The sequence below is a fragment of the Macaca nemestrina genome, chromosome 1, assembly GCF_043159975.1.
Source record: "Macaca nemestrina isolate mMacNem1 chromosome 1, mMacNem.hap1, whole genome shotgun sequence".
Classification (NCBI taxonomy): Eukaryota; Metazoa; Chordata; class Mammalia; order Primates; family Cercopithecidae; genus Macaca; species Macaca nemestrina.
Genome location: NC_092125.1, coordinates 19533416 through 19560865, shown reverse-complemented (window position 1 = coordinate 19560865; position 27450 = coordinate 19533416). Strand labels below are relative to the sequence as shown.

The 27450-nt window shown below is 44.1% G+C and overlaps 1 protein-coding gene across 3 annotated transcripts in view; it reads left to right on the top strand.

Annotated features, from left to right (window-relative positions):
• The window catches only part of LOC105499146 (URB2 ribosome biogenesis homolog), a 40149-nt gene extending 18140 nt beyond the window's left edge, over positions 1 to 22009 (top strand). For 2 of the 3 annotated variants that reach the window (XM_011771619.3, XM_071074558.1), the window contains 5 exons: positions 1426 to 1536; positions 3111 to 3353; positions 6954 to 7041; positions 9974 to 10113; positions 14812 to 22009. In XM_011771619.3, coding sequence (XP_011769921.2) covers positions 1426 to 1536; positions 3111 to 3353; positions 6954 to 7041; positions 9974 to 10113; positions 14812 to 15009 — 780 coding nt within the window. In that variant the 3' untranslated portion in view covers positions 15010 to 22009. The remainder of the gene's footprint in view (positions 1 to 1425; positions 1537 to 3110; positions 3354 to 6953; positions 7042 to 9973; positions 10114 to 14811) is intronic. The other variant, XR_011610543.1, reaches the window with a different exon arrangement.
• Positions 22010 to 27450: the final 5441 nt, after the last annotated feature.

Here is a 27450-nt window from a genome sequence, read left to right as displayed (position 1 = left end):
AAATTTCTGTTTGGACCAGTTGGTCAGGAGACTTCCCAGAGGAAGTGAGACTCCAGCTGTGCCCTGAAGAATGCAGGAGACTTGGTTGGGGAGCAGAGGTGAGGGGAAGGGAGGCGTGCACCGTGCAGGCAGCGTGTTGGGCTGCCAGGAGCAGGGGATGGGATGTACAAGTGTGAGAAGATGGACAGGGAGAAGTGGTGTGGGGGGGTGGGCCCTGGTGGGGAGATAGCCTGTAGGTGGGCAGGAGAGTGGGAGTGGAGATGGGGCTTTGGGGTGTGCATAGTCAGAGGGAGCAAAGAAGGGAAGAGAGTGAAAGGCAGAAACCAGGACTTTGGCTAGGGTTGTAGGGTGGGCTGCACAGCATTCGGGGAGAAGAGGATGGTGTGAGGCTGAAATAGAAACTCACTGACAGTGTGAAATGCCTGGCACCCAGTAAAGGCAGGGCTCTGCCTATGTCTCATGGTTTAAAACCTTATTTTTCAAAGGGGAAGTTTTTCAATTACAAATGTGTGGTCTTACTGTGTAAAATACTAAGTATTACATATTCACAATACTGATACATATAAAAGTTAAATTCTGGCCGGGCGCGGTGGCTCATGCCTGTAATCCCAGCACTTTGGGAGGCCGAGGTGGGTGGATTATATGAGGTCAGGAGTTCGAAACCAGCCTGGCCAACATAGTGAAACCGCATCCCTACTAAAAATACAAAAATTAGCTGGGTGTGATGGTGGGTGCCTGTAATCCCAGCCACTTGGGAGGCCGAGGCAGGAGAATTGCTTGAGCCCAGGAGGTGGAGGTTGCAGTGAGCAGAGATCATGCCATTGCACTCCAAGCCTGGTGACAGAGCGAGACTCAGTCTCAAAAAAAAAAATTAAATTCTGCTCATTCTTTGCTTAAGACCCCTCCCACCATATGTTTTGAAACATGTGACCTGATTGGGCCATATTGCCCTCATATCAGCATGTAGCACCCGCGACCACAGCACCTAATCCGATTGTTTTCGTGTTTTCCTCCAGCCTCTCCTGTCTGTAAGCATGCATCGTTGCTCAGTGAAGTAACAGCCAGTGTCCTCTGCGTGGACAGAGCCTTGACAACACAGGGTCTCCATAATTAGGTCACAGTGTGTAACTCTTGTGCAATTCACTGTCCTGGCCCATTTACGTGCTTGGTTTAGTGAGATGCTGCTGAAAGACCCTGACTTTGCCCCAGCTCTGCTCATCTTCACTTCCTTCCTCTCTGCGTGCTGATGTGAAGGTTGTCCCTCCTAGGACTTAACCCCAAGCAGGCCTTATCCACGTCCCCTGACACCAGGGCTCTCAATCCACTCCCATGCTGCAGCCCCAGGGAGCAAGCTCCTTCCCCAGGCGGAGTTCTTAAGAGAGAACAAGCTATCTCTGCTGCTAAGTTTTTTCTCTTTTACCCCAGGCTATTGTGTCAGCTATTACATTGCTGAGGCTGCTACTGAACTGCCCCCTCAGTGGAGAGAAAGCAAGTCTGTTGTGGCGTGCATGTCCCCAGATAGTCACGGCTTTAACAGTGAGTACCCTCTGGAGATGTGTCCTCCAGCTCCTCCCCTCCCTCTTCCTATAAAGACAGAAGTCAGCCTTTTGGGGGTCTGCTGCCCTGTGGCTTTATGCAGAGCGTGTGTGTGGGCTGCTTCCTGAGGGCAACGGTGAGCAGGGTGCTGAGTTTGTGTGTCCTGCCTGAACACATTGGTATCAACAGTTGGAACAGTGGAAGGGAAGTGGTATCAAGGGACATTTAGTAGCATTGGGAAGCATCAGACAGGCAGTAAAAACAGGGATGTAGTGATAAAGGGAGGCTATCGTGGAGGCCTGCTTAATTTTTAAAATTTTATGTTTTATTATTTTTTTAGAAATAGGGTCTCAATGTGTGGTCCAGGCTAAGGTGAAGTGGCTATTTGCAGGTGCGAACATAGTGTTCTGCAGCCTCAAACTCCTGGCCTCAAGTGATCCTTCTGCCTCAGCCTCCCAAGTCACCAGGATTATAGGTGCATGCCACTTCAGCCAGCTTATAGATGCCTATTTAATCAGATGATAATACAAGGAATTCTGGGGCTTTCTTTGTCCCCACAAAATGTTGTGGTTAGTTTAATGCACTCATTTATTTGTAGGAGTTTTGTGTGTGTGTATGTGTGTGTATGTATGTGTATGTGTGTGTTTAAGGCCTATGATACAGTGAGAATAAAATGCTTTATAGGATGGGATCGTAATGTTGCAGATAGAGTTTATTTTGTTACAATCTTACTCAAATGTTAAAATTTGTGACCAGTTGTTGCTAGGCTGTTTGTTTCACTAGAACAAAAGTCTGGCTCAGATTGGGACTGTCTCCTGCCCTCTAAAAACCCTGACCTGGGTGTTCTTACGCTTAGGTGTGAAGAAGCAGTATCTATTTTACCATCATCCTCTGCCCTAATTCTAGCCGTTGCTACCTGAGAGAATTGCCCTGGGTTAGCATGTTCCTGGGGCAAAAGGGCCTAAAAAACAGACTTAATATTCTCTCTTGTTTCCAATTTGGCTGCTTTGTCATTTTCCTGAGCATCCGTTTTGGTGGACGGCAGGGGTCGTCATCACTAAGCATGTGTGGTGAGCATCAGGAGAGGCATGTGGGCTATATACGGGGGTGACCCATGCTGACGGGCAGGCAGTGTTGATGATGTGTGTGGTAGGCCCTCACTGATGAGAACACCAGGCTAGAATCTGCTTATGTCCACCCAAAGGGTATAGCAGGGGTCTACACAGCCAGAATACCCAGCAGAACAGTGAGCATTGTAAGAGACAGCCCTCACCAGGGCTGCTGTGTGTCTGAGAAGGAGGGTCACAGGTGAGCTGTCCCAGGTTACGTAGGTAAGACTTTGAGCTATCCTTCCTCTTGGGTCTGTTCTCTGTATTTTCTAAATCATTAATTGAGTATCTTTCACTAGAGCTGATTTGTAAGAAGTTTAACAAATGGTATTTAACTGCCCACTGACTACATCGATTCATTTTGGAGCACAGACGTCTTTACCTCAGTCACTCGGTGCTACAGTGTTTGTGTTATTTCCTTGGGGAATTACTTTCATTTTTCCTCTATCTCATCTTGCCCTTTAGCTCCTAAACCGAGAAGCTTGTCAGGAGCAGCCTGTGTCCCTCACAGTGGTCGGGCCTGTCTTAGACGTCCTGGCGGCACTGCTGCGGCAGGGGGAGGAGGCCATCAGCAACCCCCACCACGTCAGCCTGGCCTTCAGCATCCTTCTCACTGTCCCTTTGGACCATCTGAAGCCGCCGGAGTATGGAAGCATCTTCCTGAGGCTGCACAACGTGCTCTTCTCAATCCTGCAGTGTCACCCTAAGGTGAGAAGGAGGGCGAGAGCAGCAGGCAACTTTTCCTCTGCGAGCAGGGTACTTGAAGTCTATAGAAAAGTGGCAGCAAAACTTTACTATTGCAGGACAATAATACAAATAATGAATTGCCAGGCAAACTTTCTGTTCTAGTAAATTTCAGAGCCAAGTGGTTTCTCAAGCATAAAAATGCTTGACCTTCATACTGGGCTTTGTGAGCGAGTTTTTCTTCACTGGATCTGGTGCTTTGAATAGTGTTTGTATACTACAGGTTGAACACTTCTAATCCAAAATGCTCTAAAACTCGAAACTTTTAGAGTGCTGACATCGTGCCACAAGTGGAAAATCCCACTCCTGACCTCACGTGACTGGTCACAGTCATAACACAGTCAAAACTTTATTTCATGCATAAAATTATTTAAAATTATTGTAGAAAATTATCTTCAACTGTGTGTATAAGCTATATAAAGTGAAACATAAATGAATTTTTAAATTATGTTTAGATGGGTCCCATCTCCAAGATATCTCATTTTATTTATATGCAAATATTCCAAAATCTGTAATCTGAAACACTTCTGGTCCCACAGCTTTAGGATAAGGGATACACAATCTGTACTATTTAAGGAAGCTCATTAGAAATTATTCTGTTTTTGCTCACCATGTATTTAAATAAGCCACTCACTTGCATAGATCTCTTGCTGGGCTTTTAATTCAAATGGATATAGGGAATGAGGCATCCTGAGTTCCAGTTTTATAGTATGCTCCTTTTTAAGTTAAACTGAAACTGGGGATAAATATCCCACAGAAAAAATTACAGTTCAGCTAACGTTTATTGAACATTTGATATGTTCCGCCCCATAGCAAGCCTGTGAAGGGGACACTAATCCCATTTTATTGATGAATAAACTGAAGCTCAGTGCCACCAAATGATTTGACCAATGTCACTTAGCTGAGTCTAAACCTTAGACTCAAGACTTGTTATCTTTGACCAGTGTTCTTTTCATGGTGCCACCACTGTATGTATGGCTGACTATATGTGTAGGAACTCATAAATATGACAGTTAATGCATCGCTTAATGACAAGAGACATGTTCTGAGAAGTATGTCGTCAGGCATTTTTGTTGCGCAAACACCATAGATCATATAATACTTTCACAAACTCAGATGGTACAGCGTACTGCACACCTAGGCTATGGGGTATAGCCTGTTGCTTCTAGGCTATAAACCTACAAACCTATACAGCGCGTGACTGCTGAATCCTGTAGGCAGTTGTAACACAATGGTGAGTATTTGTGCGTTTAAACAGAGAAATGTTCCATTAAAAATACAATCTTATAATCTTATAGGACCACCGTTGTTTTATACAGTGTGCTTTTGACCAGAATATGGTTTTGTAGTGCATCGCTGTGTATCATATATTCATGCATATTCAGATATTTTTAAGTGTTTTGATGTTCTAAGGATAGAGACCTGCCAGCAATGCAGTTTTTAAGAAAAATACTCTCTGGTAAGCTAAATACTCATGAAATTGGATCTAACTCTAAAGCCTTCCCCCGTTAACAGTTGCCTTTGGCCCTGTTTATCCTGTCAGCATCTTTGTTTTAAAATCTCTCTGCTGTTGTTAGATTTGTATGTGACTGTACAATATAAATGCAATGCACATAAGTTACAAACTGAAATTACAGGTGTAGGATTTCATGAAGTTGATGAAAGTAGTATTAGAAAGCAGCTTGATTCTTCTGCTTGCAAAACCATTAGCAAATGACCATTTAGTGGAATTAGATCATGTAACGAATGGAGAAAATTGACCAGGATAATGACATGGTATTACAGTAAAGAATGATGTGAATTAATCAAAGCTCACTCTCATCTGTTGGGGTCGTGTAGGGAATCTGATGCCTGACCACAGCATCAGCAGTGTGCGTGGCAGGCCCACGCGGATGTAAACACGCAGCCAGAATCGCATCAGCAGTGTGCGTGGCAGGCCCACACGGATGTAAACACGCAGCCAGAATCGCATCAGCAGTGTGCGTGGCAGGCCCACGCGGATGTAAACACGCAGCCAGAATCCTCTTAGGTACATTTAAAGGGTATAGCAAGAAGTCAGCACAGCCAGCGTACCCAGCAGAATGATCAGCAGCTTGTGCTGTTCCAGGCACTTTACATGGCTTAGCTTGTTCAGTCCTTGCAACAACCTATCATCTTCATTTTGCAGATGAGGAAACTGAGGTGCACACAGACAAAAAAGAGCTAGATGATTTGTTCAAGATCATAAGGAGCCAGAGTGTGAACCCAGATAGTTCCAAAAGGATTTGTGTGCTTTTCATCAATGTGATAGCAAAGGATTAAGAGAGGGTCCTTGGGGAACTGGATGAAACACTGGAATACTTTTGCAAAAATGACTTCTTTCAGAATATGCTGCAAAAAGTCAGTAATTTGACATGAAGAATGTGGTATTATGCTATCAAAAATTTTGTTGGACAAATTATGCCAAAGAGAATAATCCCAACACTTGACTTACTCTCTGTTCACTCTCACACGTGGTGCAGCACTGTCCAGCAGTGGTTGGCAGTGGTGGGCGTGTGCTGTGTCTCCATCGTCCAGCATGGTAACCACTGGCCACAGCTGTCTTGACCACTTGAAATGTGGCCAGTATGACTAGGAACTGAATATTTAATTGTATTTAATTCTAATTAATTTAAATGTAAGTAGTCACATGTGGCTGGCGGTGCTCTGCTGGACAGTGTGTGGTTGTGATTCAGACCTAAAGATGATTGAGTACAAAAAAGGCATGTTCTGTCATCAAAATCTCATTTTTCTTTTTTTTTTTTTTTTTTGAGATGGAATCTCGCTCTGTCACTCAGGCTGGAGTGCAATGATGCGATCTTGGCTCAGTGTAACCTCTGCCTCCTGGGTTCAAGCAATTTTTGTGCCTCGGCCTCCCAAGTAGCTGGAATTACAGGCACCGGGCACCATGCTTGGCTAATCTTTGTATTTTTAGTAGAAACAGGGTTTCACCATGTTGGCCAGGCTGGTCTCCAACTCCTGACCTCAGGTGATCCGCCTGCCTAGGCCTCCCAAAGTGCTGGGATTATAGGTGGGAGCTGCTGTGCCCGGCTGAAATCTCATTTTTCAAGATGGAGTTTTCAAGCAGAGCTTTTCACCACTATTAATTGAGAGGTTTTGGTCACCATTTTAAGTGCATTTGCTTTAACATAATCTTTTTTTTTTTGTACCAATGATACTTGAATATATTAATTAGTATTGTTCCTATTATTGTTTATTTCTACCCATTTCCAGAATGAATTAGCACCAGCTTAGAGTAAAAGCTGATTCCAAACCGGGATTGCCTGATAGACCTCCTGAAGTTATGCAGTGTGGGGGTCTCTACCCTCGATAGTTAAAATAAGGGTCAAAGAGTCTAATACAAGATGAATGAGCAGTGACACCAGCATGTCCAGGTGAAAAGATGTGGCTACCCCTGGGCACACACAACTGGTTTGAGTGTCCCGATAGACAAGGCTAAGAAATAAATAAGTATGAGCTCCTTTAAAGTAGAAAAACTTAAATAATCACATGTGTACTTTTACATTCTGTTATCTGTCATCACAGGTAATGCTGAAAGCCATCCCTTCCTTCTTGAACTCTTTCAATAGATTGGTGTTTTCAGTTATGCGTGAAGGGCGGCAGAAGGACAAAGGTAATTTGGAGTAACATCAGATACAGTTTCAAATGTATTTATCATGAGGTGTTGGCTGCTGGCCACATATGTTACTGAAAATAAAACTACTCAGTTGTGTTTAAATAAGAGAAATGTTGATATCAAATGAATACTCAAATTTTTTTTTTTTTTTTAATTTCAAATGGTCACATTTTATCTTATCCAAAACAGTGGATGAATCAGGCATCTCCTTATTGAAATAGTTCCTTTTCTGGGAAAAAAAATATCAGATTTAGGAAATGGTTACTGAGCATGTATATCATATAAAGGGGATATAGAAATGACTTACAACCGCATTCCTGCCCTTAAGGAACTTGTAGTTCAACAGGGAGATGAAAAGGAACAGGCAGGTATAGAGCAATCTCATTTTATAAAAGGGATAAGGTCCTTCCGCTCACTGCTGCAGCCTCACCTTGGCAAGGGTGTGTTTGTTTACTAGGGAAACACTAACTGCCATATGGCAATAGCATATATTATGTGTACAATTCATTTTTCAGCTTTGAAGTTGATTCTTGTTGAATTTATAATTTGAGGGAGACTTTCATTATTTTAAAAATTGCTGGCTGGGCGTGGTGGCTTATGGCTATAATCCCAGCATTTTGGGAGGCTGAGGCGGGTGGATTACCTGAGGTCAGGAGTTCAAGCCCAGCCTGGCCAACATGGTGAAACCCTGTCTCTACTAAAAATACAAAAATTAGCTGGGCATGGTGGCACACTCCTGTAATCCGAGCTATTCGGGAGGCTGAGGCAGGAGAATTGTTTGAGCCCGGGAGGCAGAGGTTGCAGTGAGCCAAGATCGCGCCATTGCACTCCAGGCTGAGCAATAGGGCAAGATTGCGTCTCCCCCCCCCAAAAAAAAGAAAAAACAGTGTGAAAACCAAAATTGCATGACTTTCTATTTTATATTGCAGTATTTTGAAATTGCATAGCATGTACCAGCCCTGTACTGTCTGATGTGCTAAGCGGTAGGTCAGGGTATCAGCTCAGATGCTCTGGGACCATAACTCAACTCAGGGTGTCCGAGAAGACCCTGTGACCGCGGTTCTGGGCAGACTGGAAATACACAAGTGGTGCTCAGCTTCTCTCTCAACCTTGTGGCTCAGTTTTGTAGACCTACGCAATAGCCCTTTAACCAGACAACTTTTGAGAAAAGGGAAAGGGCATCGTTAACACTAGGCTTCAATGCCTCTGCCTGGTTTTGGGATCAGTCAGTGGCACAGTTAGATATTTCACTTCCTCCTGTGTCTGATGCAGAGCATGTCAGCTTAATATTGTGAATCGACTTAGGAGCAGCCTTCGTAAACAAGTTTCCCCTCCCATGTCAGCCTCAGCCAGTTGGTGGTGGCTGCCTGCAGTTCTGTGTCAAGGCCTCTCCCATCATGTCTGAGCTCAGCCAGGAGGAATCCCTGTACTTGTTGTCATGTCTGCCTGGATGGAAGGGGACTTGCTCAGTGGTGGTGGAGCACAGCCTGGTCACACTGCCACAGGCGTGTCCTTTGTCATGTATTTGAGGAAGCACAGGAGCACATCACGCTTCTGGTACTCTGTGCTGTGTTCATGTGAATGTAGCTTCATCATCTTGTCTGCTAAGACCTGGTTCTCAGACATATTCATGGCTTAACTGAGTAGAGTTTTAACTCTTTTATTCTCTCTTTTGTTGGTATCTAATATGCTCTTTCTAATGGGCATGCATTAAATTGGTGGCCAAAATAACAAGTGCTATGTATTCATGTAATATGTTGAACAGTCTGAAAAGAGAAGAAACAGTTGATGTTAGATATTAAAGCATATCACCAAAGTATATTTTCTGTTGAAATGCTACATGAAATGCTACACGAATGTTAACAGTAATATAGTTTAGTACAATTACATTGATCTAGAAAAATTACATCTATAAAATATGTTTGTATGCTTATTCAGGTCTTCAAAAAAGGTATGCATTCCAAAAATCAACTTTATTGAGTTATATACATGTATGCATAACAAATTGCTTCTGTTTAAGTTATGCAATTTAATGGGTTTTATGTATGTGTGAAGCTGTCCCCACAATCAAAATACAGAATATTCTCCATCATCCTTAAAAGATTCCTCTGGCTTCTTTGCAGTTTTTTCTCCACTGTGGTCCCAGCCCCAGTCACCCATCTGCTTTTTGTCCTTATGGATTTGTTTGTGTTTTCTGGAGTTTTATAAAAACATGCCTACCATTGTGCTGAATGACAGCAGGGAAGGTGCTCTGGTGTGTGCTGGAACTTCCCCATGGGCTGTAACTCAGGCTGTGGGGACGCACATGCAATTAGGATTCTTGGGAGGAGTTTGTTAAGAGGCCCTGGATGGTCCTGAAACTATATGGTAGGAAAAGAGCTAGGAATCAGAAGTAAATCTAGGAAGACAGTAGAATGTCTACTAATGATAATTGAATCCTATGTCTGTCCAGCTATAAAAGGCACATACACAAACAATTTCTGAAACTTAAGGAGGCAAAGACATAATTTAGGGTATCTCATTTTTTAAATCATGTGTCGGTAAATGATTTTCTCCCCTTAAGATAATTTTTAATTTTTTTTTCCATTTTATGCCTTTCTTATAGAACTCCATCTTGGTTTTTTTTTTTTTTTTTTTTTTTTTAGTAATCCTAGATTTCATCCTAAAAATCTTGATTACTTTTCTGGTTAGACTCTTAAAAACACCTGAGCACTCTTGAGTTTTTAAAGTGTCCTTCCCTTTGTTGTGTAGATAACTGTTTGGACATATCTGTTCTCCCTTATTCTGTCTGCAAAATAAGCCAATTAAAGAGTCTGGGAAAACGTGTAACACTTGAGATGATTTTCACCTGTATTAGAAGTCTAACATAGAAGAGCTAAAATGTGCTGTTTTTGAACTAATTGGTTGGGAAACCCTTTGCTGTCTGTAGGAAGCACAGATGACCTGCCCACGGTCCTAAAGTGTGCACGCCTGGTTGAAAGGATGTACAGCCACATCGCCGCACGAGCTGAGGACTTCACTGTGTTTTCCCCATTTATGGTGGCCCAGTACGTGTTGGAGGTACAGAAGGTAAAATCGGGTTCACTGTCTTTCACCAAGTGCTGTGTTTATGGTCCTTAAGCCGGGTTTCTCAACCAAAATGGCAAGTGATGTTGTGGGTCTGACAGTTCTCTGTTGCTGTGTGCAAGTTTTAGACAGGGGTTTGCTCTCTCACTCAGGCTGGAGTGCATTAGTGCGATAATAGCACACTACAGCCTCGAACTCTTGGGCTCAAATGATCCTCCTGCCTCAGCCTCCCAAGTAGCTAGGACTACAGGCATGTACTATTACACTCAGCTAATTTTTAAATTTTTGTAGAGATGGGGTCTCGCTATGTTGTGCAGGCTGGTCCTGAACTCCTAGCCTCAGGCCTTCCTTCCTCCTCAGCCTCTCCAGTCTCTGGAGTCCTGTGTATTTCAAGGTGTTAGCAGCATTCCTACAGGGTTATTGTAAGGATCAAATGAAATGACATACAGAGGACTCAGTGGTGCCTTGTACACAGAAAATGCTCGATTATCTGTCTTGCTCCAGCACAAACCCTGGGGTCTATTTTGGTTGGTTTCTTGAGTTATATAAAAGGAGAGGAAATATTACTCAGGTCCAAGAACAGGAGCTGTCATAGGACCAGGCTTAATGGAGACTGGAAAGAGGGGTTCTAGACCTCAGGGTTCTGGGGTCCCCTCAGCTGCAAGAGTTCATGTATCTTTACTCTGGAGGTGTGTCATTCATGTGACTCAGCTGCTCTCAGACACTCAAAGTAGATGACAAGGTGGAGATAAAGGTGGTTGTTCAGATAGATTGAGAAAAAATATCTTTGTCCAAATTAATCTGACTTTCTGATTCAGTGTTCTGGATAATTCATTATTCAAGCAGTTATCTTCTATCTTTTTTTTTTTTTTTTTTTTTTTTTTTGAGATGGAGTTCTGCTCTTTCTCCCAGGCCAGAGTGCAGTGACACGATCTCAGCTCACTGCAACCTCTGCCTCCTGGGTTCAAGCAATTCTTCTGCCTCAGCCTCCTGAGTAGCTGGGATTATAGGTGCCCACCACCATGCCTGGCTCATTTTTGTATTTTCAGTAGAGACAGGGTCTTGCCATGTTGGCCAGGCTGGTCTAGAACTCCTGACCTCAGGTGATCCACCCGCCTTGGCCTCCCAAAGTGCCAAGATTACAGGTGTGAGTCACTGCGCCCAGCCATTTAACAGTTATCTTACTTTGGAATGTCACCGTGCTATTTTCAAAATTCCATAGGACCGTCTGTGACCCATAGTAAACTCACTACAGAACTTTATAAATCTAGGCTGTATAAATCTTGGTTTAAATTGACTGTCACAGGCTTGAGTAAAGTGCGGTGTATTTTTTTGTCTGTCTTCTTCTGTATGTATAGATATACATTTATATTGTGTTCAGTCTCTCTGTAAAATATCCATTTCCCCTTTGTAAATCTTGTAAGAACGATAGTAAAATCACGAGTAAGCTTGTTAGGGTAGAGGTGTCAGCATTTGTCCAGGGAGGCTGGGTTGAATGGGCTTCCTTAGAAAACCTGGAGCTGCATAACTTTTCATCCCTGCTCCTGTTTTAGATACATCTAGAACTACTAAATAATTTCTACCCCGCTGGCCTTGCTCACCTTGGCAGGTGGGTAGGGACATGGGGGCAGCCTGGCCATGTGAGTGCACACACCTTACCGGGTGTGGGGCCCACACCTGGTAAGAGCTGCAGATCTTGAGAACACCCCTTCAAGTTGTCCTTTGACCAAGATGTGGGCTTATAGTTTGGTTTCCTTGCAGTTATTTGGCCTTTTTATGGAATCTTAATGTTTCCCAAGCACACCAGTCATTAACATGTGAGCTTTTGATGAAAGAAAAGCTGGCATTATTTTCTGTCTTACTGAATAATAAAATGAGACATAGTAATATCACTTCACTAAGGGCCAAGAAGAGAAGCAGTAATTTGAACCCTTAAGTCGCTAATTATTATTCTGAAATTTACTTTATGAAAAGTCTCTGGCTTCCTGGCCTCATTATTCATCTCTAATTTATGCTCATTAGTTATATTTTATTTTTAATCTTGAAAGCCAGAGGCCTTGGGAATTAGCTAGGGCCACAGCCTCCCAGAATCCACTGTCTCCACAGTCTATGTTTTATCTTTCATTTGTTTTTAAATTCAGTAATGAAGAAAATATTCCATATGCATTAGCGGCTTCTACTGAGAGAGCCATAAATCTTTCTAGATCAGTGTGTTTTAAGTTTAATTAAATGCCAGATCTAATGCTAAATAGGTCTCCTTTGCATTTTCCTTGTACTTCTGCAGAGTTGAGTATTGCTGGTGGGACCTGTCAGTAGTCAGGGAAGACGACCTGGTGAGATGTGTCAGTCAGGAGAAGGGGCAGCTCCAGAGGCCCGCTCGTCTTCTTTCCTCCAAGCAGTAATGAGTCCCCGTGGAAACATGCGGGGAAATTATGGTTACTTTCATCTTCTTTTTTACCTGTAGACCAAATTTTCAATGTCCCTCCGCAGACACTCCTTGACTTAGGATGGGGCTGTGTCCCGATAAAACCATAGTATGTTCAAAATATCATAAGTCGAAATGCATTCAATACTTGATAAACCCATCGTAAAAGTGAAAAAATCGTAAGTTGAACCATCGTTAAGTGCAGATGCTCCTCGACTTAATGATGCAGTTACATCTGGATAAATCCATTGTTAATTCAAAAAATGTTAAGTCAAAAAGTGTTAAATTGAACCGTCTTAAGTCAGGAACCATCTGTATGTTGATACCTTAGAATGAATAGTTTGTGCTGCTCATCTTATCTAAGGTTTTTAAAAGCTACTTAGCGACGTTTTCATTTGGTGGCCAATGATCTTAGTCTTGTAGAAATTGACTTTTTTCTTGTTTTATAAATAAGTTGTCTGAAACCTAAAGATTTAAAGTGGTTGTGTTGTCTAAAACCTACTGGCCTTCCTAGCTCTTTGTTAGAGGCTGTCTGGCTGCATTTTCACTACTGAGAAACTGTGCGAATAGTTCAGAGCATGGGCTCTGGGCTCAGACTGCCTAGGTTCAAGTCTCAATGCTGCCAGTTATTAGCTGTGTGACTTTGGGGAGGTCAGTGAACCTCAGTTTTTGCCTTTGGAAGTGGAATTATTTATTTAGTAAGTGATAAATGAATGAACGAGTATGAACAAGTAGTCCACTTACAAAGCTCTCACCCTGCCAGTATGATCAAGGACTTTGTTTGTGTTTTTGTCTATTTTTTGTTTTGTTTTGTTTTTTTCTTTCCCTCCCAATTACCTTGCTGTAAAATTCACAGACATGCCATTCTATCTTCGGTCCTTGAGTGTTCCTATCATCTATAAAATGGTAAAATTCAAGATGATCACTTGTCAGAAATTTCTGAACTATCACATGAAAAGGATCATAACTTTGAAGAATAGCATCATCTTAGAGACAGAAACAAATTACCTCTTTAGGAATGTACTTCTCAATGGTTGCCTTTGTGAATCAGTTCTTCTGGTTAATAAAATATATCCTCATTATAAGCTGTGTTTGCAGAGACACATTAACTCTTTCAGGTTATCAGGGTAGCAATAAATGATCAGCCAAATTCCAGGCCTGTCTGCTGGTACTTTACCACTGTTTTGTTTTTTTTTCTACTTTTTAAAAGTAATGGTAAATACATCTAGTATAAGGTGAATTTTACCAGCTTAACTGTTTTCTGTGTGCACTTCAGTAGTATTACATACTTTCTTATATTGTGCAGCCATCACTACCATCTGTTCCCAGAACTCTTCATTACTACTGCTTTTTAGTTTCAGTTACTAGGGTTTCAAGCTCTGTTCAGCCCCCATTTAGTTGAAACCTGAATGGATGTGGTAAGTGTGAAGAGAACCTGCTCCCCCAGCCTTTTAGGTTGGTTCGATATTAGTCTGAGTCTCTTCTCTGGAAGTTTGGGTGGAGCATCAGATATAGCCAGGTTGGAGCTGGCTGTGACGCCCACTCCTGTGCTCCAGATTTTAGTTAACCGTGAACTTCAGGGGAGAAGTGCATCTTTAGGCATGAGGACCAGTTCACCCATTCCAGGGCTATTAGGAATTAAGTGCATATTGTGCTGTTCTTGACACAAATAAAAAAAGAATCTATTAAGTGGCAATCATGAATCACTTCTGCTCTTGGGTGATATGATGTGATCTAATTACTAGTGTGGGCTTATCAGTGGTCTGTTTTGGTCATGTCAGAGCCTGCCTGCTGCCTTGCTCTGGGGTGAGATGGGGTCACAGTGTTACAGTGAACGTAGTCGTCATTGTCCCACAGGGTTGGCAAAGCTTCCAAGGTGATTGATGGCGTAGAAGAATTTGACACAATGGGCAGGCAGCTTACCTTCTTATAAGGTTTTTAAATGTAAAGACTCCAGGTTTTTTAAATGCCCCTGGTAAACATGTAAGCATCATTTACTGAACAGGAAAGCCGCCCTTGTGCTTTCATGGAGTTTCGTTCCAGGTTTCTGTTTGCTTGAGTTAGCTTCTATTTCCCCAAAATACAAACTAAAAATATGAGGATTTAAATATTTGACTTAGCAACAAAATTATGTTTTGAAAGTGAATGTCGATCTTGTCTCAGTTTGGAGATCAGTTTGAAGTCACTTCTCAGTCCTTCCCAAGATACTGTCGGCAGGTGGTGCGGCTTGATCTCTGCCCCCAATCGTTCTCACAGAGGTTTGCCTTTTTCCCCAGGTGACCTTGTATCCAGCTGTGAAACGTCTGCTGCAGGAGGGCATTTACCTCATCCTGGACCTCTGCGTCGAGCCTGACGTCCAGTTCCTGCGGGCCTCGCTGCAGCCGGGAATGAGGGACGTCTTTAAGGAGCTCTACAATGACTATCTCAAGTACCACAAGGCCAAACATGAAGGAGAGAAAAGATATACGGCCTGAGGCCATGGGACAGAAGTGCTGCCAGGGGCATTGTCCAGAGGCTTTGGCTGCATGGTCTGAAAGAGCTGGAGAATGAAAGACTTACGATGTTCTAATTCGTAATATTGGTATACATAGAAAATCCTTTGGGTTTTAGGTAGTATATTTTGATGTATTTTACATCGTGTTTTTCTTACTATTTTTTAATACATAGTTTTATGCAGTAAATATTACAATAGAATCCTGAAAATTGACCCTGGGATGAGATTAATTCAGTAGAAAAATTGCGGACTCTCGGAACCTTTCCGTGTTTGGTTCTCGTCTTGGTTCAGCGGCTTGGTGTTCCCTCATCCACACTAGAAACTGCATAAAAGTTGGCTTTTTACTTTGGGTACATGGGTATATAATTCAGCCCTGTTTAACTATCTTTGCCTTTCAGATTCTTCAAGAAACATGGGAAGTATTCTTGAAATGTCACTTTTTCTGCCTTCCCTCTAAGTATGCTTTCTGAAGAAGTCAGGGAAAGTTAGAGTCTGTGGCCCGAGGTGTGTGCTCTGGGCAGGGATAGCGGGCACCTCAGGCAGGTGGGTGATCTTTAGCACAGGTGCCAGGGTTCCTGCCTGCTCCTCCTGCATTAGCTCTGTGAAGTTCATTTAGGAATTTTTTTCCTATTCAGTTTAATAAATAATCCTCATTGCTTTTGCTTATTACCTAAGCAATATATTTTTATTATAGCAACCTCAGAAAAGAAAAATAAAAAGATAATTAAAAAAACTCATTCATAGTCTCAGTTACCCAGATAAGCCTCTGTTGTCACCTTGGAGTATCTAATTTTAGTCCCTTTACTATGTGTGTGTATATAGATGTGCATATCAATATATATAGTATCTAAATTGGATCATAAATGCATTTTTTAAGAGTTACCTTTTTTCCTGTGTGATATTTAAATAACTTTGGGTCAGTGAAAACATTCAACATATATTTGTTACTGGCTGCATGGTAGTCTGTTGAGTAGATACTGTTGTTTTATTTAATAAGTACCCCATGGTTAGACACAGGTATCTTTCCAAATTCCCTTTTATAGATGGTGCTTGCAGCTGAACTAGTTTCAGAAGATGAATTCTCATGAGTTGTAGTATTTGTCAGAAAGCCACATCGTTTTTAAAGGATTTATATAAATATTGCCAAATTGCCCCTAGAATATGTACTAATTTATTTTCCTACTAGTGAGTCAACTTTTTTTTTTTTTTTTTTTTGAGACGGAGTCTCGCTCTGTCGCCCAGGCTGGAGTGCAGTGGCCGGATCTCAGCTCACTGCAAGCTCCGCCTCCCGGGTTCCCGCCATTCTCCTGCCTCAGCCTCCCGGGTAGCTGGGACTACAGGTGCCCGCCACCTCGCCTGGCTAGTTTTTTTTGTATTTTTTGGTGGAGACGGGGTTTCACCATGTTAGCCCATGTTGGGATGGTCTCGATCTCCTGACCTCGTGATCCGCCCGTCTCGGCCTCCCAAAGTGCTGGGATTACAGGCTTGAGCCACCGCGCCCGGCCGTGAGTCAACTTTAATAGTATTGATTTTTGTTTGTTTCTTTGTGCTTCCTTGATAGGCGAGAGATGTTATACTGTTTCGAATTTCTTTGATTACTAAGAGATTATACGTTTTTGTATTTGCCATTTTTATTTCTTACGTAAATTATGTTTATATAATTATCTTCTGTAATAGCACATTTCTCAATTGGGAGATTTACTGTTTTTCTTACTCACTATCTTTGTGGGATTCATGTTGGAATTCCCTTTTTAATTAGTCCAAAATGCAGACTTTTAAAGTTATTCGAAGGATCATCCTTAAACAAAGACTTTTTTTTTTTTACACTACAGTTTCAAGCAGATGTGATTGGAGCAGACAATATAAAATGAATGTCTTTGATACCTAAGAGAAATTGCCCGTGTTTTACACCCTACGTTTGATTTTATTTCCTGTGCTATCTTGTGGGGGCTGAGGGACAGTCCTGCCTTACGCACTGTGCAAGTCATCCGTTCCCTTCCTTTTCTCATCTAGACTGTGTGTGCGGACAGGCTTTCGAAGCTCTGGCCACCAGAAGTGGCTTGGGCTGGTCTGGCATCCTTTCACTTAATGCTTTGTGTTGACAGAGTTTTGTTTCTGCAGTAAACTCCCTGCAGGAGCCTGGAAGAGAGTCTGGTGGCGCCATTTCTTGTTCACAGTTGGAGATGGGTGTTGGTGTGAGCGGCGACCTTTCAAGGACACGGGCTGTAAACCAGCGGGAGCTAAAATCACGGTCTTAGGTTTGCCCCTGGTTCAAGTGCCCAGACCGGAAACTCACTGTCTCCGACGCCTTCATGGAGCCCTGGCTAGTTTTTCCTGTGCTGGAAATTCCTCCCCTGCCTTGGGAATGCTGGGGGAGCTGACACATGTGGAGCAGTTCGTCAGGCGTCCTGGCGGTGGCACTGCAGGGCCTTTAGAAGGGAGTTGGCAGCGGCTGCCAGGCAGTCAGCCTTGAGGGAAGGGGAGGAAGAAGAGAAGTCTGGGTCTCCACCTCCTCCCTGCACAGCTCTGAAGGGCTCTCTGCTGTGTTCCTGTTTCAGGGGAAGCGGTCACAGGTTCCTCACAATCGTTTCTATTTGAACTCCAAGTGCTCCTCAGCAAAGAATTTGTTTTAACTCCATTTTGCTGATTCATAGGGTAGAAGAAACATTTTTCCGGCTGGCGAATATGGAGGCTCTGTTGTTCATTTTTATCCTGTTGGAATAGATCTCACAGGCAAAGAGAGTTGGCCCAGCCAGCTCTCCACATGGCAGAGTCAGGGACTCAGCTGCCGGGACAGCGAAATGCTGGGCTTCAGAGAGACTGTCCCCACCGGACTTGCTGTGGCTCTAGACCCCTCATCACCTGACAGATGTGTGTGAATCACCTGTCTGTACCAGGCACGGAGACACGGCCCTGGTCCTCAGGGAGCTTTCTAGCAGGGGACATTGACAACGAGCCAGGAAACAAATAGGCCACGGGGTGGTCACAGGGTCGGCAGCAAAGCAGACAAGTTCAGCGGCTGGAGAAAGGGGTGATATTTGAACTGACACCTGCCTGGGTGGTGAGAGGCGCCCCTGGTAGGGCCTGGGGTGTGATCCTTAATGCCTGCACGGAATCCACGTGGCACCCTGGTTTTGGCTGAGAGCGGACACCTGAAGGGAGGGGTGGGTGTAAGGGGAGTTGGGCAAGAGAAGGCTCAGCGGGGTGACTCTGCCTGGGATGTTGCCTTGGGCGGTCCTGGACAGTAGCACATCGGGGACCCCCAGTGGCACAGACAACACACAGCCCCGTTCTCAAGCTTGCCCTTGACCGCTGCTTGTGGACCACAGTGGGTGGGTCTCCTTCATAGCCTGTCTTCTGCAGCTTCCTGGACTCGGCCTCCTACGGCAGCTGTGGAAACTGCCCATTGTTAAGGAGTGATGTGAAGTCTCCAGAAAAAAAGCAAGCAGGGGGTGTGTACTTGAAGGGATTTGGGTATTTTTTTTTTTTTTCTTGATTTCTCTTTTTCATTTTTCTTTGGAGACAGGATCTCACTCTGTTGCCTAGGCTGGAGTGCAGTGGTGCCGTCCTAGCTCACTGCACCCTCCAACTCCTGGGCTCAAGCGATCCTCTTGCCTCCAGCTTTCCGAGTAGTTGGGACTATAGGTGCACATCACCACAACCAGCTAATTTTTAAGTTTTTAGTAGAGATAGTCTCACTATGCTTCCCAGGCTGGTCTGGGACTCCTGGCCTCAAGCAGTCCTCCCTTCCTCGGCCTCCCAAAGTGCTGGGATTACAGGCGTTAGCCCCTGCACCCGGCCCTGGTTTCTCATAACTCATAGAGGTTACTTTGATTTATTGCCAGTGTGCCAGGCTATAGCCTGAATTCTTTTGTCTAATAAGCTCACACATTTCTGCTTTATGTCTCGTAAAAGCCACTGTAGAGGCAGCAGCGGTGTCATTTTTGATTCCTCATTCCTTTGTGTAACTTCTGAACACTCCTTTTTTTTCATTTTACTTTGTTGTTTACCTTTTCCAGCTCTTCCAGCAGACAAGTTCAGTGGCTGGACGGAGAGGTGATATTCGCCCTTTCCCCCTCAGCCTGTATGTCTCCCGTGTGTCTCTAATGGATGTTACTTCTGTTGCCCTGTGCCCTCTTGTCCCCATGTCCTTCCAACACCATTCTGCCATCCCCACTCACTGACTTCTCTGCCCTCCCTCCCTGGTGTGTCTGGGCCACCTCTCCTAATCACTCCTGCTTGCTGGTGACCTCTCTTCTTTCCCAGTCTTCCCTCTTGTTTCCTGCTGGTATTTTTTGTAGCCTCATGTCCACAATGGGGACCCTTCTGAGACATCCTGACCCACGTTCCCAGGACTGCCACTCCTGCCCATCTGCCGTTGCTGATGTGAGAAATCATACTTGAGCCTCCCCGTTGGACTCTTCCTGGCTTCCCTTGCTCCTTTTTTTGAGAGGCTGAAGTACAGTGGTGTGATCCTAGCTCACTGCAGCCTCCAACTCCTGGGCTGAAGTGCTCCTCCCACGTCAGCCTCCCAAGTAGCTAGGACTACAGGTGCATGCCACCATGCCTGGCTAATGGTTTTTAAGTAGAGATGGGATCTCGCTATGTTGCCCAGGCTGGAATTGAACTCCTGAGCTCAGGTGATCCTCTTGCCTCGGCCTCCCAAAGTGCTGAGATTACAGGTGTGAGCCGCCATGCCTGACCCGATGAGCCTGTTTGTAATGTCCTTTCTCTGGCCTGCCCTGTTGTCCCTCTACCCAGCTTGGTCCCCATTGCCAGCATGACCACTGTGCCTCACTGGCATCCCTAGGTCTGGCACCTCCTTCCTCGGCTTTGGAGTCCCCTGATTGTTCTGCCCTCCCCTCAACTCTAGAGCCAGCTCTGTTGTGGGAGAAAGGAATGGAGTCATGGGGATTGATTCTTTACAAAATCCTGTTCCCTCTCTCCTGCTGGGTCCACCTGTTGGGAGGAAGATGTCTTTTTTCATCAGAGGAAGAAACATCCGTGAAGCAGCATAGCTTTGGGATGTTAGGAGCTTGTGGAGACTGGATTGTTATAATGGTTTTAATGTGAAGTTCTGGTTGATGGTAGAACATAAATGTTATGGACAAGGGGAAGGAATTGTGAAATGCTCCATAATGAACACAACTAGTAGTGAGAGTGGCTTTTCATTACAAAGGAGGATTGAGGGGATGTGACTCAGTAGAAATGGCACAGACCAGGCTCAATGGAGGTGAAAGTGTGTTGGGGCCTGGGGCAAGAAACACACTCAGAAAAATGAGGCCATGGGAAATCCCAGCAGTAATACCTGGCCGGATGCCAAGGTGGTGATAAAGAAGCACCCACAGAGAGCACAAATCAGTGCACGGTCAGCCCTGCTTCTTCCTGTACCTTTATGTCATGCTGGAGGGCATGGCCAACTGTTTCTCAACTGTGGCCATTTCAAAGACTGAGAATGGATGTTCTTGTGGGGACAAATGTGGGTGTCGGTGACATTCAGTGTCTGGTATTCTCTGACTTGGCATGCAGCCTACACTGGTATTTTCTGTAAGCCCTCTTTGAGCTTTATAACAGATTAAATCAGGCACACAATCTCTTGCCATCTAACCGTAGCCCTCTGTCTCTTAAGTCTCTATGACTTTCCCTGCTGCTGTTTACAGACACACACAGAATACTCTTAATTTATCTTAAATATCGATCCTATTATCCTCCCACATGTCCATCAGCCTTTTCTCTTGACTACCCAACAATTATAAGGAGTCTACCTTTGTTCCTTCGTTATCCTTCCCATTGAAACTGCCCTCTGAAAGATGACTGGGTCAGCTTCAGCCACCTGGCTTCACGAATGTGTGGTAGGTCCTTGACCATCGCTGGACACCCTTGGCTGGTCAGACCCCCTGCTGGCTCTCTGCATCCTCTAGGGCCTCAACTATCTCTAATGCTCTTGCTTACCTTTTTCTCTCCCTTCCCCTAAAATACTGGTGTCCTCAAGGATTAGTTCTTGACAATTCTCTCTAGACTTTCTAACTTTCCTGACCTTCCACTCCCCAGCATCACCATTGCCTCCAGGCAAGTCCTTCTCAAACTTGCCAATTTCTGGTCATTGAATTGAGTTGAAAATCTGGAGGACATAACCGATTCCTCACTCTCCTTCAGTCCCAGCTCTCACTAGTGTCTTCCCTCTTTTCTCTTACTGCCTGCGGTCACTCATCCTAGAGATTGTTTCTAAATAGTCCTAGTGGTTGTACCTCCGTCTTCCTTCAAAACCTCCAAGGAGTCTCCTTTCCAAAAACACTTTTTTTTTTTTTTTTTGAGACCGGGTCTTGCTCTGTTGCCCAGGATGGGGTGCACTGGTATGATCTTGGCTCACTGCAGCCTTTGCCTCCCAGGTTCAAGCAATTCTCCCACTTCAGCCTCCTGAGTAGCTGGAACTACAGGTGCGTGTCACCACACTCAGCTAATTTTATATTTTTTTGTTAGAGACGGGGTTTCACCATGTTGGCCAGGCTGGTCTTGAACTTGTGGCCTCAAGTGATCCACCATCCTTGGACTCCAAAAGTGTTAGGATTACAGGCGTGAGCCACCGCGCCCGGTCTTATCATGACTTTTGGAAACTCCATCTAAAATCCCACCCACCTACCTTGACCATCCTGTCTGCTTTTCCCTGCTTCATTACTTTTTCCTCAGTATGTTTTGCTCTCCAATTTACTAGGTGTTTTGCCTATTCATGTTGTCTGGTGTCCTTTTTCCTAGTAGAAGTTAAACTCCGCGTATGCAGGGATCCTGTTTGTGCTACTCACAGCTATGAGTATGGACTGGGAATGGGCACCTGGCACATAGTAGGTGCTCAATTGGATGAAGAATGCCCTGGGAATACTGGACTTCCAGCAGAGTAGAGCAATTTGAAAACTGCGCTCCACCCACTTGCTTCCATAAGTGTCAATGAATGCATCTTTGTAGAATAAATGTTGGAAAAACAAGTGACTGTGTGAATTAAATTTTCCATGCACTGTGTGCGTCTGCATGGCCTGACTGTATGGAGGCTGCAGTTTACCACAGCAAAGTGTTGCTGATGCTCCCTATTACAATGTGTCGTCGTTTCACTAAACACCCACAGCTTACGTTTTCAGAAGATCTGGAAATGTGACATTAGCTTCCTGATTGTGTCAATTTCCAGATGCATTCATCCCTAATCCAGCAAATGTCAGGAGGGCTGCTTTATGACCCAGGGCTGAGGTTTTCATCACCTGTTTGCCAGGTGCCTAGTTCTGATCGTCATTGGGATTGGAGATACAGGCAGAAGACAGCTCTGCCAGATTCGACTTTCTGATGAGGCTCCTGTGACAGGTACCACTGCTGGCACTGGCGTGTGGTGCTGGAAATGCAGGGTCTGGTGGCTCCCTTTGCAACGGGAAGTTTCAGAGGAGCTGGGCTGGTGAAAAGCAGCTGTTCATCCACAGCACGTCTGCGTGGAGCAAGGGCGCTGGGGAGACTTAAATGTCCACTTTCTTCTGGGATTCTCTGGTTGGCATTTGGACGCCAGTTTTGATTGACAGGTTGTCAAAATGATAGCATGAATGTCCAAGGCTGGTGCCTTACGTGTGCATGCAGCAATTGCTAATGGTTTCCTCCAGCTTCTTGAACGCATATTCATCACAGATGGGGCATCAGTCTGGGGGATTCTTCTTCCCTCCTTAGAAGACAATGGGGAGAAATGCCAAGATTCCTTTCAAGGTCTCCAAAAAGGCAAACGTTTCTGTCTTTGGAATACTCACTTTGGAATGCTTTATGGAAAACTGTCCAAATCCCAGGTGGTATTTTCTTTTGCTGTGTGGTGGGAGCAGGTGCAGTGATTCACATGGCTGCATGCATTGGACAGACACCTGCAGCAGGGCAGGCAGAGCTGTGAGCTGGGGAAGTAAATAGCTGTTCTTGCCTGTGGGCTTCTGGAGTTCGCAAGGTTTTGTAATTAACCTTTTGTTTATCTTTTGGAGCAATTTTGTTGCTTCTTGCTAAGATGCAAAGGACTTTTTGTGAAAAGACTGTGTAAGCAGAGGTTAGGAGATGGCTGCTTAAAACCCAGAGAGTGGTGGGGGTGAAATGCCCTCTCTCATCTCAGAATGCATTTTAAATCTTCATCTAGTTCTTCAGTAATCTGACGGCTGCCTCACTCTGGCCAGGCTTGGGCTTCTGGCGAGTGTTTGAAGGCTGCTGTCTGCTGTGTTGAGCTCCCTTCTCCATGCTTAATTCTTGAGCTCTCTCAGAATCAGAGACCTGGGGTGCGTCCAGGAATAAGAAAAAGCTAACATGCTTCTACTGAGGAACTGTAACTTCTACCTTTCTCCTCAAGGCTGAGGTTTTAAAACTGGCCTTCAGGGGAGCCACAAACCCACTGAGACCCCATGTCAGTTTCTGCTTGTATGTGCACTTTTCTGGGTGGGCCCCTGGCTTCCATTGATTCTACCTTAGTGCAGGCTTCCAGAAAACAAAGTGAGATACGGAGGACATAGGTGCTATTACTTTATTATGGAGTTCAATCTCAGAGAGCAGGAGCGAGGGGCGTGGGGCACCAAGCGTAGAAAGAGCTAATAGGAGGGCGTGTTCTACCCCTGCCCTGTGGGCTGCACCTGCATTGTCTGGGCGCCTGGTGGGGGAGTGGGGAGGAGGCCTCCGTCAATAGAAGAACGGGGTAAGAGGTTTGGTGCAGTCAGGTTGTGTCTGTAGGAGGTCACAATCCACACAGCTGGAACGAGAGACAGGTGAGGTCCAGAGGCTCGGCAGTGGGACAAAGAGGTATCTGATGCAAATTCTCCAACTGCCTGCTTAACTTCAAGTCTGCTTCATACAGTTGTATGGTTTGTGCACTGCCCAAAGGTTCCTGGCTGAGGGAACAAGTTGGGACCAGAATCTGACCTGAGCTCTCTTTACAGAGGCTTGTACCTTTGTCCACCCAGAGCAGGTGCCTCTTCCAAATTAGCTCAGGGGGAGCTCTCTTCAGCTGGTTTTCCAAAGTGACCGGTCAGGGGTAGGTTGCCCCCTGTATTAGTCCATTTTCATGCTGCTGATAAAGACATACCCAAGACTGGCCAATTTATAAAGAAAAAGAGGTTTAATGGACTCACAGTTCCATGTGGCTGGGGAGGCCTCACAATCATGGCAAAAGGCAAAAGGCACATCTTACATGGTGGCAGACAAGAGAGAAAATGAATACCAAGCAAAAGCACGTTCCCTTTATAAACCATCAGATCTCGTGAGACTTATTCACTGCCACAAGCACAGTATGGGGAAAACCGCCTCCATGATTCAATTATCTCCCACTGGCTCCATCCCACAACATGTGGAAATTATGGGAGCTACAATTCAAGATGAGATTTGGATGGGGACACAGTCAAATCATATCACCCCCTCCAGCCTCTTTTTTCCTTAGCTCCCTTCACATTCTAGTTTCTACCCGTGCCATCAGGCCCTGTGGCCCAGACCAGGCGTCTTGGACAATACCCCAGACCCTCCTCACGAGCAGAATCATTGTTCATAGGTGCTCCTTTTTCCACCTGCCCTGCGCTCTCGTCTGGATTCCGATTTCTTGTGGTGAGTTGGTGTTGCCTTGGATTTCTTGTGCCTGCTCAGATCTGTGGATTCAGCCCTAGGTCCTTTTTCTTTCTTCCTGTTGGCCTCAGCTCCCTCCCTCCTTTCTGCCAGGTGCTCCCTGCAGTCCTCAGCATCAGGGCTACCTCTATTGACAGGGGATCCTTGGGCATTGAGGCCGTAGGTTTTCTTTGGTGAATAAATATGTATGGCTTATAAAACATACGTGTTTGTAAATTTATGAAATTATATGTATGTGTATACATTCATTCATGCTTTCATTTAACCAACATTTATTTTTTTACATAGCAGAAACCACTTCGTAACTGTGAGACTCTGGATAAATCATATAGTTTCCTGAGTGTCATTTTCTTCTCTGTGAAATGGAGGTAATAACGATTGGCTCCAGTGTGGTCCTGCACCTTGAACAAGATAGTGAATTTTAAAGGGCTTCATCAGATGCCAGCCCAGAAGGTGTCCAGTGGGTACGAATGTCCCCCCTGACGCCATCCCCACACGTGGTTCCTAGTGGGGAATATGATGAAGCGGCTGCTACCCAGGAGCTCATGGCCTTTCTGCCCAGTTCCAGTGCACACGAGCTCCCTGGGGATGGCACCTCTCACTCTGCCATGGAGTGGTGAGAAGTAAGTATTCTGGAATTGTTTTATCTCAGCAGTACATACTATCTTCAGCATCTGTGTTTCATTTTTCTTCTGGAACATGCCTCCCAGAGTTGTTGAAAGAATTAAGCTAGGTGCTGTATGAAGAGAACTTAGAACAGTGTGTGGCACATAAACAATAAGGGTTCAGTAAATAGTGGCTGTCGTCATCCTTGTCATCCTATAGCCAATGAGAGAAGTGAGTTGAAATAAAACCTGGCTTAAGAGCCAGTCGTATTTGAAATTATTTGTGTTGGCCTGTTGCCTGTGGGTGGCTGGAGAAAACCATCGGTTCCAGTTCCTGGAAACAGACCAAGCCAGTGCAAAGGTTTCTTGATGTAAGAACACAGTGAATCTGGTCCTGCAAGTAGGCAGCTGCCTTGGACTACTGTCATGGTATGTGGCCTTGTCATCTGGGGTCTTGAATTAGGGTTTTCTTCTCTCTGGGTTCACCTCGCACTGCTGCTTGGTCTTTAGAATAAAGATTGAGGTTATCAAGACCTAGAAAAATGACTTTTCTGAACTTGAAATATTTCTTTTGAATGCTCAGGAGGCAATATACTTTTGTTATTCAGAACACGAATTCCAAGTTAGATATACTCAATTTGAATCTCACCTGTCATTGATAAAATTATCTGTGTAACTTTGTGAAAACCACCTAACTTCTCTGTACCTTAGTTTCATTGTCAGGAAAAACTGGGGTAATAATTATAACTACCTTGTATTGTTGTTTCAAGGATTAAATATGAAATGCACAAAAATCCTTTAGTACAGTCCTAGGTAGAAAATAAGCACTATTATTATTTAAAAAATTTTGTTCCCAACTTTTTATTGTGAAAATTTCAAAATTATAGAGGTTGAAAAAATAGTGTAATAAACATCTATACACTCTATCTATGTTAAAAACTTGTTACTATTTGACATATTTGCTTTATTTCTTTCTCTCTCTCCACACACACACACACACACACACACACACACACACACAGACACACACACAATATGTTTTGCTAACGCAGTGTGAAAAGAAGTTGCCAACATATTTCACTCCTAAAAACTTCATCCTGCTCCTAGTGAAAAGGACATTCTCCTACATCCCATAATGCCCATCTCTTACCTAAGAAAAATCAAATTCCATAAAACCCTCTATTGTCCAGTCTATAGTCAATTTTTTTCACTTGTTCCAAAAATATTTCCATGGTACTAAAGAATTACCCCGAGGATTACTTGCTGAGTATGATTAGGGAAGAAAGTATCTTTATTATAGAAATATCGGTCCATGTTAACAATAAACACTACCGTTAAATAGTGGTCTGTGGCAGTCTAACATGAAATGCATACCACCATCTAAGATGTATCACAGCCAAAAATTTTACCTGTCATCTAATCAAGCCTGTAGACCCGCACTGTTCAATATGGTAGTCACTAGCCATGTGTGGCCATTCAGTGTTGAAATGTAACTAGTCCAAATTGAGATGTGCTGTAGGCATGTAATATCTAAGTTTTAAAGACTCAGGATGAAGAAATAATGTAAAATCTCTCAGTGATTATTTATTTTGAGATGGACTTTCACTGTTTCGCCCAGGCTGGAATGAAGTGGCACCATCTCGGCTCACTGCAACCTCCACCCTCCTGGATTCAAGTGATTCTCCTGCCTCAGCCTCCCAAGTAGCTGGGATTACAGGAGCACACCATCATGCCCAGCTAATTTTTGTATTTTTAGTAGAGATGAAGTTTCATCATGTTGACCAGGCTGGTTTCGAACTCCTAACCTCAGGTGATCCACCTGCCTCAGCTTCCCAAAATGCTAGGATTACAGGTGTGAGCTACTGCACCCAGCCTCTCACTGATAATTTGAAAATGTTGTGTTGAAATCAGCATTTTGTGAGTTAATGTTAATAATTATTAAAATTAGCTTTACCTATTTTACATTTTTTAAAACGTGGCTACTGGATAATTTAAAATGTATGTGGTTCACAGATATTTTCTGGTTTTTTTGGACACAAGGTCTTGCTCTGTCACCTGGGCTGGAATGCATTGATGTGATCATGGATCAAAGGATCCTCCCATCTCAGCCTCCCGAGTATCTGGGACTACAGGTGCATGCCACCACACCTGCCTTTTTTTTTTTTTTTTTTTTTTTTTTTACTTTGTACAGATGCAGTTATGCCATATTG